We start from the raw sequence: 13,655 nt of genomic DNA, 5'->3' as shown, positions 1-13,655 counted from the left end.
ACATACAGAAAAAAAAAAAAAAAAAACCTCTATTTCCAACACTTTGAAATACAATACAGAAAAATCAGCCTTTTGGATAAAAGCATTCCATAGAACCTTTGGGGGCTAAAACAGTTTTAAAAATTAGGACAAATTAAAATTGCACTCAGTGGCCTGGTCTAGTTCTAAATGACATGAAGGAATGTACAAAAAGCTTAGAACAGATTTGGAGGGATGCTGGCAGGTCCAATATTGAACTTTAGGATTTAAAGCTACCAAAGCTATCATATTTAATATATATATGCAAATTCTATAGGAAGTTTTTTAAAATGCAAAGTGCAGAAAATTCCATAAAGGCAGTTAAAAATTGGATTTTTTTTTGAGAAGGGGGGAAGACTGAATAGAGGAAATAGAACTGTTAGGAGACCTGGAAGGAATAAGGGGGAAGTATAACAACCATATCATTTTCTAGGATTTGCCTTACTACTCTTCTTTAGATGATGCACCAAGACCAATAAAAGTCAATTTTGGTAAATAAAAAAGTTTTAAACAAGGAAGTTTTTATCATAAAGTTTAATTATGGTTCAGAAAAAATTGAGTGAATAACCTTCTCTGAAAAAATATATTGACTCTGTAGACTGCAGTTACTGGGGGCGGGGAGGGTAGACGGCAGCTGGTAAGTTAAATTACCCTATTTTCTACTCTTAAAATGACAAGAAGTCCCATATCCAGTCTGATTATAGAGATGCATGTGCCCCAAATGGCTGAGAATAAATACAAAAGAAAGGCAGAAGCTGTAAAGCTAAGGGCATGCAACAGGCTCTAAGAGAAAGTCTCAGAAATACCCAGAGTGGCAACAAGGAACGTTTGGCTGGAGTTTGAAGTTCTTTTTAGTCGTCTTTGTCTTTCGCTCCATGCTTAAGGATGCGTGTGAACTCGATGTAATTGAAATTCCCCTTTTTGTCAATAGGTGCTTCTCTGTACAGCTCGTCCACTTCCTCATCTGTAAACCGGTCTCCCATTGTGGTCAGCAGTTCTCTCAGGTAATCCTCCTGAATGGTGCCTGAAGAATAAAGAAATGGAGATCAGAAGAGACACTCCTCTGAGGAATAATTACAAGGAGCATCTACCACTTGACCAAGCACAGGGTTTACGTTAAGGACTATAAGCATGCAAATGTATGAAATATAGTCTTGACATGACTAAGCCAGCCTCAGCACAGCTGCCTAGAAAATGCTCTGTTGCTTAGTGACATTAACCTTCTCTGCTCTACTGACCGCACCCAACAACAACCTCCTGATCTCTTGGTAACAACAACTAATCCTGTGCCTAACCAGAAAGCATGAAGTATGATGCTTCCTCAACATACCATCTATGATCACACTTCTTCTACAAGCAAATACACTAAAATCATCTTGTTCTTATTTAGGCACTAAGTCATGTCCAACCCTTTGCGACCCCATGGACTGTAGCCCTCCCTCTGTCCATGGGATTTCCCAGGCAGGAATACTGGAGTGGATTGCCATTTCCTTCTCCAGGGAATCTTCCAGACTGAGAGATCAAACCCATGACTCCTGCTTGGCAGGTGCATTCTTTACCATTCAACCACCTGGGAAGCCCTAAAATCATCATAAATATCAGTAAAATGCTTCAGTGGAAAGAATACTGAAGTTGTGAGGTCCAGTTTTAACAAGGTATGTTACACTTCAGGCACTTCACTTTACCTTTTTAAAATACACAAAATGAGATTAAACAAATTTTTAAAAACAAGTCTAATTTTAGATTCAGTAACAAATATGGTTAGGCTCAGTGCAAAACCACTGAGTAGATAGTTGAGGATTAACTATGTCACAGACACTGGGATAGGCACTGGAGCGCTAACAGTGAGCAGAGAGAAACATTCTCTACTTTGGACCTGTGCAAGTAGGGGTCTCATGAAACCTGACTGCACATCAGAATCACCCAGGGAGCTCAAAACAACCCCAGAGGCCAGCCCTGACACTGATACTTAAAATAGCTCCCTAAGTAATTTCCATTGGACTAGTTTAAACAGTAATTTCCATGAGCAATCATGATCTAGACCCACTCCTGCAGTAACCCAAAGGTATTAAATGACAATTCAAGCACAGAGATTTTTGAAATTCATAAAGTTTCTATTTTACAACTACTTCTTTGTGTGTGTGAAATTAAGCTAAAACACTGATATATTTCCTATAAAATAAGTTTAACGTGTAAGGTCAGTTCACAAAAGAAACTCTAAATTTATGGGTTTTTTGACTAACTCAACCCTAGATTTAAAAAAAAAAAAAAAGTTCTCCCAATCTTAGACTTTTAGATTGTAGAAATAAATCCTCCTCTTTAGGCAAGTCATTCAACCATCATGTAAACTAATCAACTATGTGCAGGGACTGTGATAGGAGCTGGGAGGGTTACAAAGAGGGGAACATGATGCTGTTGAAGATGCACAGCCCTTATCCAGAGAGCCGGGAGAGACTGATGACTGGAAACAAGCACACAGCTAAAGCATAAGCTCAGGCAGGGTATGTGCCAGCAGAGACATACATAAACTACGGTGGAAAGAAGCGAGAGCTTCTCAAGTTTTCCCAGAGGCCAGAAGAAAACAGTATAAAAATGCAGCTGAGGCTCTCTTAAGAATGTGACCACTGAGATGACTCTGAAGAACAGTTAAGACACTTTAATGGTTTTATTCCCTTCCACTAAAAAAATAACACATGTTCACTGTTTAAAAAAAAAAATTTAATACACAAAAGTTTTTGGCAAGAAAAAAAGTCTCTTCTGCCTGCCCTTCTTCTACCGGTTCCAGAAATAACTGTTCAGAGTTTTTGATTTCAAGGGGAAGGAGGTGATCTGAGGAGGAAGGCAGAGGCAGAAATGGCGGAGGTAAGTCCAGGCAACAATGCATGGAGACTGGAACGAGGTTGTAAAGATGATGCAAGAGTCAAGAGGGTGGTCTACTTGAATAGGCCAGACGAGGCCCTATCGTGGAACGCCTTCAAAGTCAGAGTGGAGAGACTGTGCTTCCATCCCCACACACTACAAGTAGGCTGTTTAAACCAGTCCAAACACTGTGTAACCAAAGGGTGTGCCTTCCTTCTTAAAAATCTTGCCATGTGAGTTACCCCCTTATTTTTTTTCTCTTATACACATTTCTGCCAAAAGAGCAGGCATTCATGTAGCTAGCCTTTCGGGTTTCTTTGAGAGTCCACTCTGTGCAGGCAGTAAGCTACCATCTCATTCCCTCATTTAATCTTCACAACCACCACATGAGGCAGGAAATATTATGGTCCATCTTACCAATAAGAGCCTTAGAGAAGTTGCCTGAAATCAGACAGCTGATTTCAGAAGAGGATTATGAAACCAGAGCACCTGATTCCAGATACCAGATCTAAACAATCTCAGAGCAGAGAGGTACCTGATAAACCAACATAGGACCGTACTAACACCACCACCTACAGTAATCTACAATTTTTTCCAAAATTGCTCCTGTAAAAGATATTCATTTGACACACTTACTGAGTGCCTAAACCCTGTGGAATTATTCTAGTAAAGGAGTAACAGAAGTTTCCTAAAAAAGTTCCAAATTCACCTAGTAAATTGTAAATTAAATATTTAAGGGCAGAGGCAGTGAAGTGAGTGCCTAACATGCCACAGGTGAAACCTGTCCCCCAAAACAGGTCTGGTATAAACCTGAGGGTGTTACATGTTGTCATGTTTCAAGTTATTATATATTTTAGCTGCTATAACCAAACAATAATCAGTTGGTAATTAAAGGTTACCTCAGACTTACCAGTTGCTTCTTCATCAAAGCAAGCAAAAGCATTTCTGATGACATCTTCTGGATCTGTGCCATTTAACTTTTCACCAAACATTGTGAGAAACATGGTAAAATTTATGGGACCTGGAGCCTCGTTCATCATGGCATCCAGATACTCATCAGTTGGATTTTTTCCTAAACAAAAACAGAGGGTCATAATTTTAATCACATCACAAAATGCATCATGGTAAACATTTTGACATGACAGACGATCATTTATACAGTTTTGCTATTTGTGTTCAAGACAGTAAAACTATTTGGAAAAAAGTCTTCTCGGTGAAAAGGATCTATATTAAGAGTCTGGAGACCCTGTGCTATTCCACTGGGAAGTCAGGAGAAATAACACTGCTTTCATAATCACGATCAGAGTGCAGCACACGCATTCATGCACAAACACACAAACACAGCTGGTCTCTAGCCTGATTCTGAGACTTGGCCAGAAATCTGCAGGTGGTCCAAGGACCTTACTTTGGGAAACAATGCTCCAGATTTTGAATCTTAGTGAACTGTAACATCATTAGATTGGCTTCACAAAACTTTTAAGACTTCAGAAATAAATAGAAAAGGTTGTTTTAGAAATTGTCTGATTTATTAATATTAAAACTGATAATCACCCAGGGAAGCAAGCATGTCATGCAAGTCTTCCTTGTCAATGAACCCATCCCTGTTCTGGTCGATCATGTTGAAGGCCTCCTTGAACTCCTGAATCTGGGACTGGTCAAACATGGCGAACACGTTGGAGGTCGCGCGCTGGGGGCGCTTCTTGGTGGTCTTGGTCTTTGCTCTTTTGCTCGACATGGTGGCAGTTGAATCCTAACAAAGAGGAGAAATACAAGAAATAGCAAAAACTAAATTGAACCAACCTTCCAGAGGTATTTGAGCCACTGAGAGATGGGTTTAAAAACTATTTCACAAGACAGTATCACTTGGCAAAAATCTGTCAACTAATTGATACCATTACTCAGAGGATCAATCTAAAAAGAGGAAAACCAGATTCATCTTTTGAATTCACTCATCCTTAGTAGGAAACAGTCTGTCACTAATTTCAAGTTCCAACTTACCACCAACATTAATTCAAAGCTCAGGGCATTATCAACAAGATTTCCTGTCCCCAGTACTACTGGAAAGCTGATTAAGGACTGATAACAATTCAATCCATTAGCTTAATAACAATATAGAAAACAAGAAACAAAAGACGTCAGGACACTGGAGAAAAACTGCCAGTTCTATACCTCAGTGTTATTCAGTACTGACGAACATTAACTCATCTTCTAAGCCAAATCATCTGAAGTGATTAAGTCCTCTAAACAAAAACCAGAGCACAATACAAAATTTTTAAAGCAATTTAGTTTTTAAGAAGTTTTGGAAAGCATTTTAAGAGATATGGAAACTACCTTTGCTCTCTAATAATCTAAATTTCTCCCCGTAAAACTTAAGTTGAAAATAAAAATAACGTCTAATAACTCCCTTTCAACACTAAATCTTTTAAGACTATAAGCAATTTGTTTGAAGTTAAAAATCCCACAGTCATCAGACAATAAAATTTTACCATACCATCCTTCAGAGCTGAGGTAGCGGGGGCAGTCAGCAAAACCTCTAACCCACAAGACTAAGACACTGTAATCAGTTATATTCTCTCAAGCAGGTCTAAAATAGGCACTACTGATTTCACACTCTGACCAGGACAACAGTTTTAAAGCTTACGATCTGAAAACAACATTTAGCTATGATGTAGCAAAACACTATGCCCTTGCTCTAAAAATAAGCCTGTGGATCGCAAAGAATGAACTACCTAGATGTCAGTACTGCGAAGTGAACTTAGGACACAATGCTTCATATGAGTTTTAAAACTTATTTCTTACATTCTTTCCTTGATTACACCACACCAGCCAGACTACATTCAATTACGGAAATAATTAGAAAAGCTCTGACTGTGCCTGATTTTTTTTTTTTTTTAAAGCTTAACTCTATTCTCAGATTTTTAGAAGGAAATTCCACAAAGGAGAGTCACAAATTCCAATTCATCAAATATAGCACTCCTGCCATGCACTGGAATGTGCTGCTGGTAAGCTATACCCTACTTGACATAGAAGTTAGGATATATGCTCCTCCCTGGTTTCCAAATTTCCTTTAATTACTCTTTCGTGATATTTTCATTTTATAACACCTCTAGATGTTATCATCTAAACTACAGAGAGCTGTAATTCCCCCCTCTAATCTAAATAGTAGTTTAAAAACAAGTAGTAATAGCATATATTATTTCTTCCTCTCCTAAATGGACTCCAGGATTTGGGTTAGTGGTTGAGTGGCACATATTTACCAGTCCACATCTCTTTAGTATTTTAGGTATGCCCCTGTCTTTGCAAAACAAAGCATATGTTTAAAAATAGTCTATTTTGTTTGACAACACTGTATTACCCTAACTATGCACAAATATCAGTTGTTTTAAGAACAAAGAAACAGATGAAAAAGACAGGTCAAATGGTTGATAACTGATTTTTTAAACCTACAAGACCTCATAATACTCAATTTAGTATCATTTCTCTAAGTATCTTTTAAAAATACTTAGGTTAGATTATAAAGTAACACACACACTCTCATTCTAGAATTTTGATACATTTCCTAGTCTTTCTTTTAATCATGCATTTAATTAAAATCAGTCATTTTAATCATGTATTCTTTTTTTTTTTCATGTATTCTTTAAATATGTGAATACATTGTAAGATTTTTTAAAGTTATAAAGGTATTTTTGGGGTCAGCACTGACAATACCCTCAGAGTTTTTCTTTAGCTCATTTGATCCTTAATCATCAACCATTAATATGATCAGCAGAATTACATTCATGTGCATCAAACGTCACGAATGCTGATTATTATTTAAGAATTAAGAAATGTTAAGGTACGTGTGCTCTCTTTGAAGAACTTAAATATAGTTGGGGAGGCAACTGTGAAGAAATGAGATGATTGGTTCAACTTATTTGAGTTACATAGTTTTCATTCCAAAAGTATGACTCTCAAGTTAAAACAATGTGTAACAAAAATGAAAAATAACTCAAAGGTGGTACATGATTATCAAATACTATGACTTCAGAAAAGTTCTTTGTTTCTGAAAGTTTTTTGTGGGTAGGTGGGGGGAAAGGTAGGGGAAAGAACTTGAAAAACCCTAAAAGCTACAAGACATCCTTAGAATTAAGAAATTTAAATGTCAGTCTTAATTCTGACAAATTAGGGTAGTTAATGCTATCAAAATTTGGTAGTATAACACTGGGCAAGTTACTACATGGACCTTTACTTTTTCAAGGAGTTGGATTCTGATCTGTGTTATTCTCCCACCAGAAATCTGCATCCTTTCAGAGATAGAGAATTCAGCTTTGCTGTCAAGTTATTTCAAAATAAGGAAAGGCTATTTTTTTTTCCCCTTACCAAACTGAAAGTATGGGTACTTCAGTCACTACCATCAACTCTGGTGGTAGTGTGTGTGAGTCGCTCAGTTGTGTCCCACTCTTTGAGATCCCATGGACTGTAGCCCTCCAGGCTCCTCTGTCCATGGAATTCTCCAGGCAAGCACATTGGAGTGGGTAGCCTTTCCCTTCTCCAGGGAATCTTCCCAACCCAGGGATGAAATCTGGATCTCTGGTATTGCTGGCAGATTATCACCTGATCCACTTGACTGGGGTGGAGAGGGAGCCAAATGAGAAACAGCATTATGATCCCAAGGAGCCAATCACTTTAGATACTGTCACTGTCCTCCTTGCTATGATTCAGGTATGCTGTCCACTTTTATTTTCCCCAAACAAGTCAGCCTGTAACTCTCTTCATATAACAAGCCTTCAGCAAATGCATAACTAGGCTAGGGAAAAAGAAAACTGAAAATATTTTACACATCAATGTAAGTATTATTTATCGCACCCACGGTTTCCAAGCTATGTCTTCACTCATCATCAGCTCAGTCTAGAATTTACTTTTGAAGCATTTAATGAAAGATCTTTGGTGTGAAGGGCTCTGTGTTGTATGGAACTTGAAAACCCTGGGACTTACCGAGTCAACGTCTATGAAATTCACAAGGATTTCAGAATCATGAGAAAAAGTGAATGAAAACAGTTCAAGGGTTGTTAAGGAGAATCAGTTTACAGACTCGAAGGACCATAATCTTGTCTTAATCAGGGAAGGGGAGTGCTGGTGGTAATGAATTTCTGGATTTATCCTTCTAGCTGGATCAAATAGGAAGAGAATCATTCAGGGTTATGACAAAAGGATGGATACAAACCATATCAGGAAGAAAGACTGGATTAAGTGATGGGCGAAATGAAAAATAAAGATCCACTAAGAGGCTTTCCCCACACACCAAGGGCAACAAGATTTTTCACAATTTCTAAATACTCTGGTTTCATTTATAAAATGGGATTAACCCATATCAATATTGGCTTCCCCAGTGGTTCAGCAGTAAAAAATCTGCCTGCAATGCAGTAGACAGAGGAGATGCGGTATCAGTCCCTGGGTCGGGAAGATACCCTGGAGGAAGAAATGGCAAATCACTTCAGTATTCTTGCCTCTGGAGTACGCACGCATACGCGCGCCACGCATACGCGCGCCACGCACACGCACACGGAAATGGCAAAACACTTCAGTATTCTTGCCTCTAGATTTCCATTCTGAAGAGCCTCGAGAGTGCGCGCACGCACGCGCACACGCGCGCGCACACACACACACACACACGGAAATGGCAAATCACTTCAGTATTCTTGCCTCGAGAATTCCGTACACTGGAATGGGCTGCCCCGCCCTCCTCCAGGGGATCTTCCCGACCCAGGGATCGAACTCGCGTCTATTACGTCTTCTGCATTGGTGGGTGGGTTCTTTACCACTAGAGCCACCTGGGAAGCCCAGAATACTCTAGTTAGAATTCTAGAGTCCAGCATTTATAGTGGTAATAAATGTAAACTAATATGAAGACTTTATACAGGACACTACAATTGATAGTATTCTGGAAATATATGTTCTTTAATGAAAAACTCCCATCTTAGGAAACACTTGCTAATGAGATGGTACATAACATCTACTTTGCAAATCCAGACCAAATCTACTGTCTCATTTAATCAATGTACTTTTTTTTTTTTTACAAGCTAAGTTTATGTACTTTTTTGGCGCTAACCACAGTTTTTTAAAAGTACATTTTCAGGGGTGTTTGCGTTCCAACTTAACCAAGTTTTCAATTCCTAAGCAAACTTCCGGTTGAAGGTAGGATTAGTCCTCTAAGACTGCCACACCCAAAATGTCCTCAGCACTTGACAAAGGCAATTCGTTGTCCAGGTTCACTAGCCAGAAAAGCCTCACTTTTTAAAGTTTTTCTGGCTAGGTTTTCATCAAAGGCCTTCCAGAACAATGAAACAAATAGTAGTAATTTTAAGAATCATTCATTTTCTCCACCTTTAGATGTACAACTTTCTGCACTTAAGTTAAAATCTCAACTGAACGCTTATTTCTGTTTCAAAGTTCTGTAAAAAAATGATACACTCTTTGATAAATCAATTCAGCTACTTTGAAAGTAAACACTTTGAGAAACGGACTTAACTCGGAGGCTCCGCCCCAGAGTAACAGTTTTTTGGGAGTTTTCCTGAAGCCTCAAACTAAACCCCAAACTCCTGTTTGTCCAACTATCACTTAAAAATCAAAACATTCCAATTACAAAAGTGGATACTAAACTGAAGTTGCTAATCTGAGGTGGTTATTCCCACTAAACGTAGCCACACAGCTGCAATAACAGCTGCAGCGGGCGGGCGTCCGGGGACCGCACCAAGCTAGAGTTTTTGCGCAAACTCTCTGGAATCGGGCAAGTTTACGTTAGAAATTAAACTTAGTCCCAGCGTCAGCTCCGCGGGGCTCGGGTTTCGCAGGCCGGCTGCCGCCCAAGCTCGCGGCGCCAGCAGGCTAAACCACACTTCCCGAGCTCCAAGTTTGGGCAAAAGAGTGAAGCTGGCGTCCGGGCCGCTTCCGGCCGCGGCCTTCGGCGCCGGAGCGGCCCGTGGGCTCGAAACCCAGGAACTCGCACGCACACCTGCCCAGGTGCGCCCCCGGGAGCGCTGCTGACCACCCCGCCAACCCCAGCCGCCCCGTGGGGATGCACCTCGGACGGGCCTCCCGCGGCCGACCGCGAGCATTACTCACCCTAACTCAGCCGCGAGAATCCGAGAGCTTCAGGAACCTTCTCGCTGCCTCAGCTCCCCCTACCAACTCCCTTCCACTCCCAGAGACGCTACAAACCGACACTTCCGGCCTTTGCTTAGCGGACCGGAAGGAAGGGAGTCACCATTCTCGGCTAATAGTGTGAGCCTGGCAGGGCCACGGGGCGGGGGGGGGGGGGGGGTTGCCGGTGTGCTCAGAGGGCGCAATTTTGACCGAGTGCACGGAAAGGACGTGTCGAGAGGGAAGCTTAGAACATAGTAGAAAGGTAATGATTCTCCAGGTCTGATGACTGAGTTTCCGTCTTTTTCACACCTCTTCTTACAGTGTAAACTGCTCCATCCCCCCTTCCTGTTTGCAAATGGTTGAGTCTATCTTGTGGGTTTGCCCCTCCGCACATTCCAGGGCCCGGCCGGGGGCGGGGCTCGGCGACCCAAGTCCTTGTAGGGAAATCGCGGAGAGGGCTTCGCGGCCCAAGTGGCTGGCCTTCGCCCCACCCTCAAGCGCCCCGCCCGAGCCGCCGAGCGGTTCTGCGCATGCGCAGGGGGCTCTCCTCAGGGTGAGTGGGGAGGCTGGGGTCTTCCCCCAGTGGTCACACAGCTATCTGTAGTACCCCGAGAGGACGACTCTGGGCAAGAGACTTGATCTCTTGGCCCGGTGTTGTGTTATGACGAGTCACTCCCCTCCCTACGGAAACAAACACTGTTTAGTCCCGAGGGCCCTCAGCCTATCTCCGACCTAGAACGAGTTCTTCAGGCGGGGGTCGGCCGAAGACATTCTCCCTCTTCAGAAACGTACACTGTTATGTTTCCCCGCGGAGTCCCGCGGAGTCCCTCGCACCCCAGGAACAAGGAGAGCCCGGCCGCATCCGGCTCGGAAGGCAGCTCGCAGCCCGCAGCTACGGGGTCCTCAACCTCGCCCCCTACTCTTACTGGTGCCGAGGTGCGCCCGGTGAAGAGGACAGGAAATCGGGCCTGTAGTGCTCAGCTCTCTGGCCTCAGGACCGCCTGCCCGAGGCATCTCGTAGAAGGAAAATCCTCCCCACCCTGAGGGAGACTATGCTGCCCGTATCCGCGGAGGAGGGTGATCCCCGCAGAGGAGGGCTGGGCCGGGCCGACTCCTTTCCAGAGTCGTCCAGGCTCCGGGTTACGTGCCTCGTCTGGCTCCCGTGGCTGGAACGTTTCTGGTTTGGAGCCGCGCTCACTCCAGCCATCCTGCTGACGAGGAAGGTAAAGCTGCAGGATATGTACTCACAGTAGGAATCATCTGCCACCGTCGGGGACCTCAGGAACATTCCGTTTCTTAACCAGTAGTCTGTTCCCAAGTTCACTTAGAGGTAAAGTCACTGAGAGATACTTTACTGCCCTAATCCTACAGGAGGACTGAAACGAAGATGGTTCGTTTACCAAACAGCCTCCAAGTGAGAATGACTCGGGGTACGAGGGGAAAATACTCAGTATTGGGGGTCTCATGTCCAACCCGCTGAATCAGCCTTCTAGGGCAGGTCCTGGGAAGCCATCAATTTAAGAGGCTCCTAAGTGACTTCTGAGAAGGCAATGGCACTCCACTCCAGTACTGTTGCCTGGAAAATCCCATGGATGGAGGTGCCTGGTAGGCTGCAGTCCGTGGGGTCGCTAAGAGTCGGACACGACTAGCGACTTCACTTTCACTTTTCACTTTCATGCATTGGAGAAGGAAATGGCAACCCACTCCACTATTCTTGCCTGGAGAATCCCAGGGACGGGGGAGCCTGGTGGGCTGCCGTCTATGGGGTCACACAGAGTCGGACACGACTGAAGCGACTTGGCGGCAGCAGCAAGTGACTCTTAGCCCAAAGGTGGGGACCCAGAGCGAGGACGGGTTAGGATCTAAGATGAGATAGTGACGGCACAAACTCTAGATGGCTGAACCGGGGTGGGGGGGTGCGGGGGCAGGGAGATGCAGAGGGTTAGTGGAGCCTGGCGGCCCGCGGGGCGAGCCGACAACCGTGCACACACCTACATCTGTCACTAGGGGGCGCTGGAGTTTCCTCTGCTGTCTTTCAGGGAGAAAACATCCCCAAAGATGAAATGGGCTGTTGAGTTTTCCCGCTGGGAGCGACAGGGAGCAGCAGGGAGCAGTCTTTTTTTTTTTTTTAATAGACTTTTAATTTTGAAATAATCTTAGATTTTCAGAGAAGTTGCAAAGAGTGCAGAGTGTGCCCATCTTCCACTAATGTTACATAACGATGGCATCTTTGCCAAAACTAAGAAATCAACAATGGTATCATTCTATTGCTTAAAGCCCACGATTTAATCAGGTTTCACCACTATTCCCATTAACGACTTTTTTTTTTTTTTTTGCTGATCTAGGATCCATTTCAGTTTACCCAGAGCAACAGTCTTCTGCTTCTACGTTGTTACTGAGTCGCTGTCATGTCTGACCCTGTAGACTGTAGGCAGCCAGGTTTCTCTGTCCTCCACTGTCTTCAGGAGTTTGCTCAAATTCTTGTCCATTGAGTTAGCGATGCTCTTTAACGATCTCATCCTCTGCACACCACTGCCCCCCAACTTCTCCTTTTCTTTGCTTTTAGAGTATCAGAAAATTGCTTTGCCTGTCTGCTTTCCTGTACTAGGGAAAATACAACAGGTATTAAAGAGCAACTGCACTGCCAAGCACTGAGGTGAGTGCTGTGGTTTATGTGGTTTTTGAAACAGACTATAGCTGCTACCTTTGTGATGATAGAGAAGGGAGTAGAAAAGGTGCCAAAGGCACGGGGAGTATCAGAGGGAAAATGTGGAAGAGATGGTTACAGCATAATTAGGTAAGGTTTATAGAAGGAGCGGGCTTCCCTGGTAGCTCAACTGGTAAAGAATCTTCCTGTAATGCAGGAGGGCTTGGTTCGATTCCTGGGTTGGGAAGTCCCCATAGAGAAGACATAAGCTACCCACTCCAGTATTCTTGGGTTTCTGTGGTGACTCTGCTGGTAAAGAATCCCACCTGCAGTATGGGAGACCTGGGTTCAAGTACCCCAGAGAAGGGAATGGCAGCCCATGCCAGTATTCTTGCCTGGAGAATTCCATGGACAGAAGAGCCTGGTGGGCTGCAGTCTGTGGTGGGGTTGCAAAGAGTCAGACACAACTGAGTAACTAAGAATAGCCTAGCATGGCATAGAAGGAGCACAGAGGTGGAAATCAGCCTGTCTGGGACTTGTGCAGAGCATTACCTGGAGGACTACTGAACAGGTGATTGTAGAAGTCAGTGGGAAAAAGACAGCAGAGGGAGATTCTGGTCAAAGGAACCAGCCTACCTGATTAGAGGTGATTGGAGGGCCTGGCTGATTGAAGGTTAACAGGGATTGTGTGGTTCATGTTCATTCATGTATTCATTCCTCAATTAATTGAGTTTCCAAAGCTCAGTGGTAGAGAATCTGCCTGCCAATGGAGGAGATATGGGATTGATCCCTGGGTGAGGAAGATGCCCTGGAGAAGGAAATGCCAACCCACTCCAGTATTCTTGCCTGGGAAATCCTATGGACAGAGGAGTCTACTGGGCTGTAGTCCATGGGATGGAAAAGAGTCAAAACATGACTGAGCAGCTGAGAACACATGCATACAAAAATTAGCAGTGTTGAAAAATAAAATCTTGATAAAATGTTATTCAAATTTCCATCTAAAATTTTG

At 43.1% G+C, this 13,655-nt stretch overlaps 1 protein-coding gene across 3 annotated transcripts; it reads right to left on the bottom strand.

Moving 5' to 3' along the window:
• Window positions 1-537: 537 nt before the first annotated feature.
• On the bottom strand, window positions 538-10,134 carry LOC109577777 (myosin regulatory light polypeptide 9). Of its 3 annotated transcripts, XM_070778875.1 has the most exons (5): window positions 9,979-10,107; window positions 8,560-8,687; window positions 4,429-4,627; window positions 3,788-3,949; window positions 538-1,042 (listed from the first exon to the last, which is right to left on the bottom strand). In XM_070778875.1, the coding sequence occupies exons 3-5, from the start codon at window positions 4,610-4,612 to the stop codon at window positions 870-872; spliced, it is 519 nt and encodes a 172-aa protein (XP_070634976.1). In that variant the 5' UTR covers window positions 4,613-4,627; window positions 8,560-8,687; window positions 9,979-10,107; the 3' UTR covers window positions 538-869. The 3 variants fall into 3 exon arrangements, with proteins under 3 accessions (XP_070634976.1, XP_019842173.1, XP_019842174.1); XM_019986614.2 differs by lacking the exon at window positions 8,560-8,687 and having other exon boundaries at window positions 9,979-10,134; XM_019986615.2 differs by lacking the exons at window positions 8,560-8,687; window positions 9,979-10,107 and adding an exon at window positions 5,369-5,515.
• Window positions 10,135-13,655: the final 3,521 nt, after the last annotated feature.

Source organism: Bos indicus, chromosome 24 (genome assembly GCF_029378745.1).
Source record: "Bos indicus isolate NIAB-ARS_2022 breed Sahiwal x Tharparkar chromosome 24, NIAB-ARS_B.indTharparkar_mat_pri_1.0, whole genome shotgun sequence".
Classification (NCBI taxonomy): Eukaryota; Metazoa; Chordata; class Mammalia; order Artiodactyla; family Bovidae; genus Bos; species Bos indicus.
The sequence above is the reverse complement of the archived record's forward strand: the minus strand, read 5'-3'. Positions and strand labels throughout refer to the sequence as shown.

Coding starts and splice junctions, on each gene's coding strand:
- LOC109577777 (XM_019986615.2), bottom strand. Junction 3,950..4,428: donor TGACATGCTTGCTTCCCTGG/GTGATTATCAGT, acceptor GTTTTTGTTTAG/GAAAAAATCCAACTGATGAG. Junction 1,043..3,787: donor CTTTGATGAAGAAGCAACTG/GTAAGTCTGAGG, acceptor TTTATTCTTCAG/GCACCATTCAGGAGGATTAC.